The sequence below is a fragment of the Aspergillus foveolatus genome, assembly GCF_047715535.1.
Source record: "Aspergillus foveolatus strain CBS 279.81 unplaced genomic scaffold BDW70scaffold_295, whole genome shotgun sequence".
NCBI lineage: Eukaryota > Fungi > Ascomycota > Eurotiomycetes > Eurotiales > Aspergillaceae > Aspergillus > Aspergillus foveolatus.
Genome location: NW_027396359.1, coordinates 1 through 2,114, shown reverse-complemented (window position 1 = coordinate 2,114; position 2,114 = coordinate 1). Strand labels below are relative to the sequence as shown.

Here is a 2,114-nt window from a genome sequence, read left to right as displayed (position 1 = left end):
TCTTCATGAGAAAGGGACCAACTCTAAGGATAACCTAGCTGATTAGATTGCATTGTATGCAGTTTAAATGCTAGTTCTCCGCCTTGAGATAACCTCCTTTGTGCGGACCTGGAATAATTATCCTATTCGTTTATAGATGAACCGGCCACACCTCGTCTCTGGTAAGCCATTTATGAACTTCAACTATCCTAAAGACGGCGTGCTGAACTATGGCCCTGAATTTGATGAGAAACTTCTTTCTTCAACGAAGACGTACGGGACTGGGTAAGTTACCTATCTCCGTTTAAAAGTATTACTAATAATTACAGATCCTGCAGAATATTTGCCTTCTGCTACTTATGATTGGACTAAGGCTCAATTAAAGGGGCTTAACTTCGATCCTGAGGACCCTCCAAAGCATGCTGAAGGAGACGGTTTTGCTCCCTATTATACGACCTATCTTGAATTACGGGCTAGGATTCCAGCTCGTATTTCCGAAGAAAACGAGCCCGAACTAGGTCTACCGAGCCGGTCAGTTGGGAAACTCAAAGGGGAACCAGCACTCATTCAGATTATCTCCGAGGTAGATATACTGAACGATCAGAATGCACCTGAGGATGGAGTCGAGTAGAGCTAGCTTAGCTCAGCGTTCTATACGCCGCTACCACGATATATATTCTCTGCCCTTAAAGCAAATCTGCAGAGTACTTCTGCAGAACATTACCTTATGTCCGGGGTTCTAGCTACAGCAAAGCGATGACCATTGGAAATCGACCAATAGGAAGAATCAATGCATTCGGAAAGGATCGCTTGGAGATTCTAGGTACATGTTGACCAGGAAGACCTTATATAGCGATCCTCGCTGCTAGGTTGCATCCTCTGGCAATATCGTCAGATTCGGCGCAACGGTCCGGGTCTCAATGGGAAATGACTGCCAGTCAAGCACAGAATGAGCTGACGGAATGGCTCCGACTTCCTGGCGTAACGTATAATTTGGCTGTGCTCGGAATGAGCCAGCTTTAAGGCGCTGGTTTCCTGACATATCTTATTCTTGCTGATGATTTAGCGCAATAACGTCACCTAGCGCTGGCATCGGTTCCTGACAAGCCCTCTTTATTTTTGAGTTACTGTCTTTGCCACTCCTAGCTCCATTTGCCAGAATGACAAAGACAATGACAATCAATCCTCCTACTGTGCCGCAGTCGACGTATGACGAAACACGGAACATGATGATCCTGCCGTCATATTCGGATATGATGCTAAGCCTAACACGAACTAGGTCATATCAACATGAGCAGGAGCATACTGTGAGTATGATTAGATCATAACGGGAGCATGATATCGGCATATTAGAGATATGAAGGACTAAGGTAGACGCTCATAGTGTAATGAGTTTTGTTTTGGTGCCTTATCTTCATAACAAGAACTTTCTAATGATCTAAAAATACCCTAGAAACTCTTGAGACCTGCTCGAAGGACTCTTCTAGCCTTATCTAACGTCTAAAAAGCCGTCCTAAGAGAAAATCTTTCAGTCTTACCTGACACAGACAACTCTGTTTTCTGAGTCACTCCTTTGAGAATCATTGCTGGGCTGGTTGAGCTGTCGAAGTCCCCGCCCTAGACTAATTTTGCCCAGTGTTACACGTAAATATAAGCTTACTATTCCATAGTATCTGCCACAAATGCCTGAACCATAACTGCAGTAAGTGACGAGACCAGCAGACTCCTGTGAGCTCTGGAGGTGGTTACAAGCGTCGAATACAGTTATGTTATTAATTGTCGACCGTATGTGACAGCTAGTCAGATATGGAACTTTCCTATTTTGGATATCGGAACTGCAAGCTCCGGCTCGCCGATGGTTATGCAGAGACTTCTGCTATTTCCACGGTTCAAAAGTTATATCTCTTCTAACTGCCGTATTAGGCTAGGTTGATTATTATTTCTTGTGTATTTAAAGCTGCTCTATAGAGCTAGATTGTAAGAATCAGACCTTCATTCTTTTGTTTTATTTGACGGTTGATGCTGGTAATTACGTCTAGCCTGACGCTCCATAGTTATGAGCCCGGTCCTCTATCAACTCTTTCTTATTTGAAGCTTTGATAATTTCCTCTCGAAGCTATATTGTCGTCATCCAG

General features: G+C 43.8%; 1 protein-coding gene across 1 annotated transcript; it reads left to right on the top strand.

Annotated features, from left to right (window-relative positions):
* Positions 1–209: 209 nt before the first annotated feature.
* Positions 210–610, top strand: BDW70DRAFT_165294 (uncharacterized protein; the record flags this gene model as incomplete). Its single annotated transcript, XM_073741711.1, has 2 exons — positions 210–264; positions 309–610. The coding sequence occupies 2 exons, from the start codon at positions 210–212 to the stop codon at positions 608–610; spliced, it is 357 nt and encodes a 118-aa protein (XP_073590434.1).
* Between the last annotated feature and the right edge of the window lie 1,504 nt (positions 611–2,114).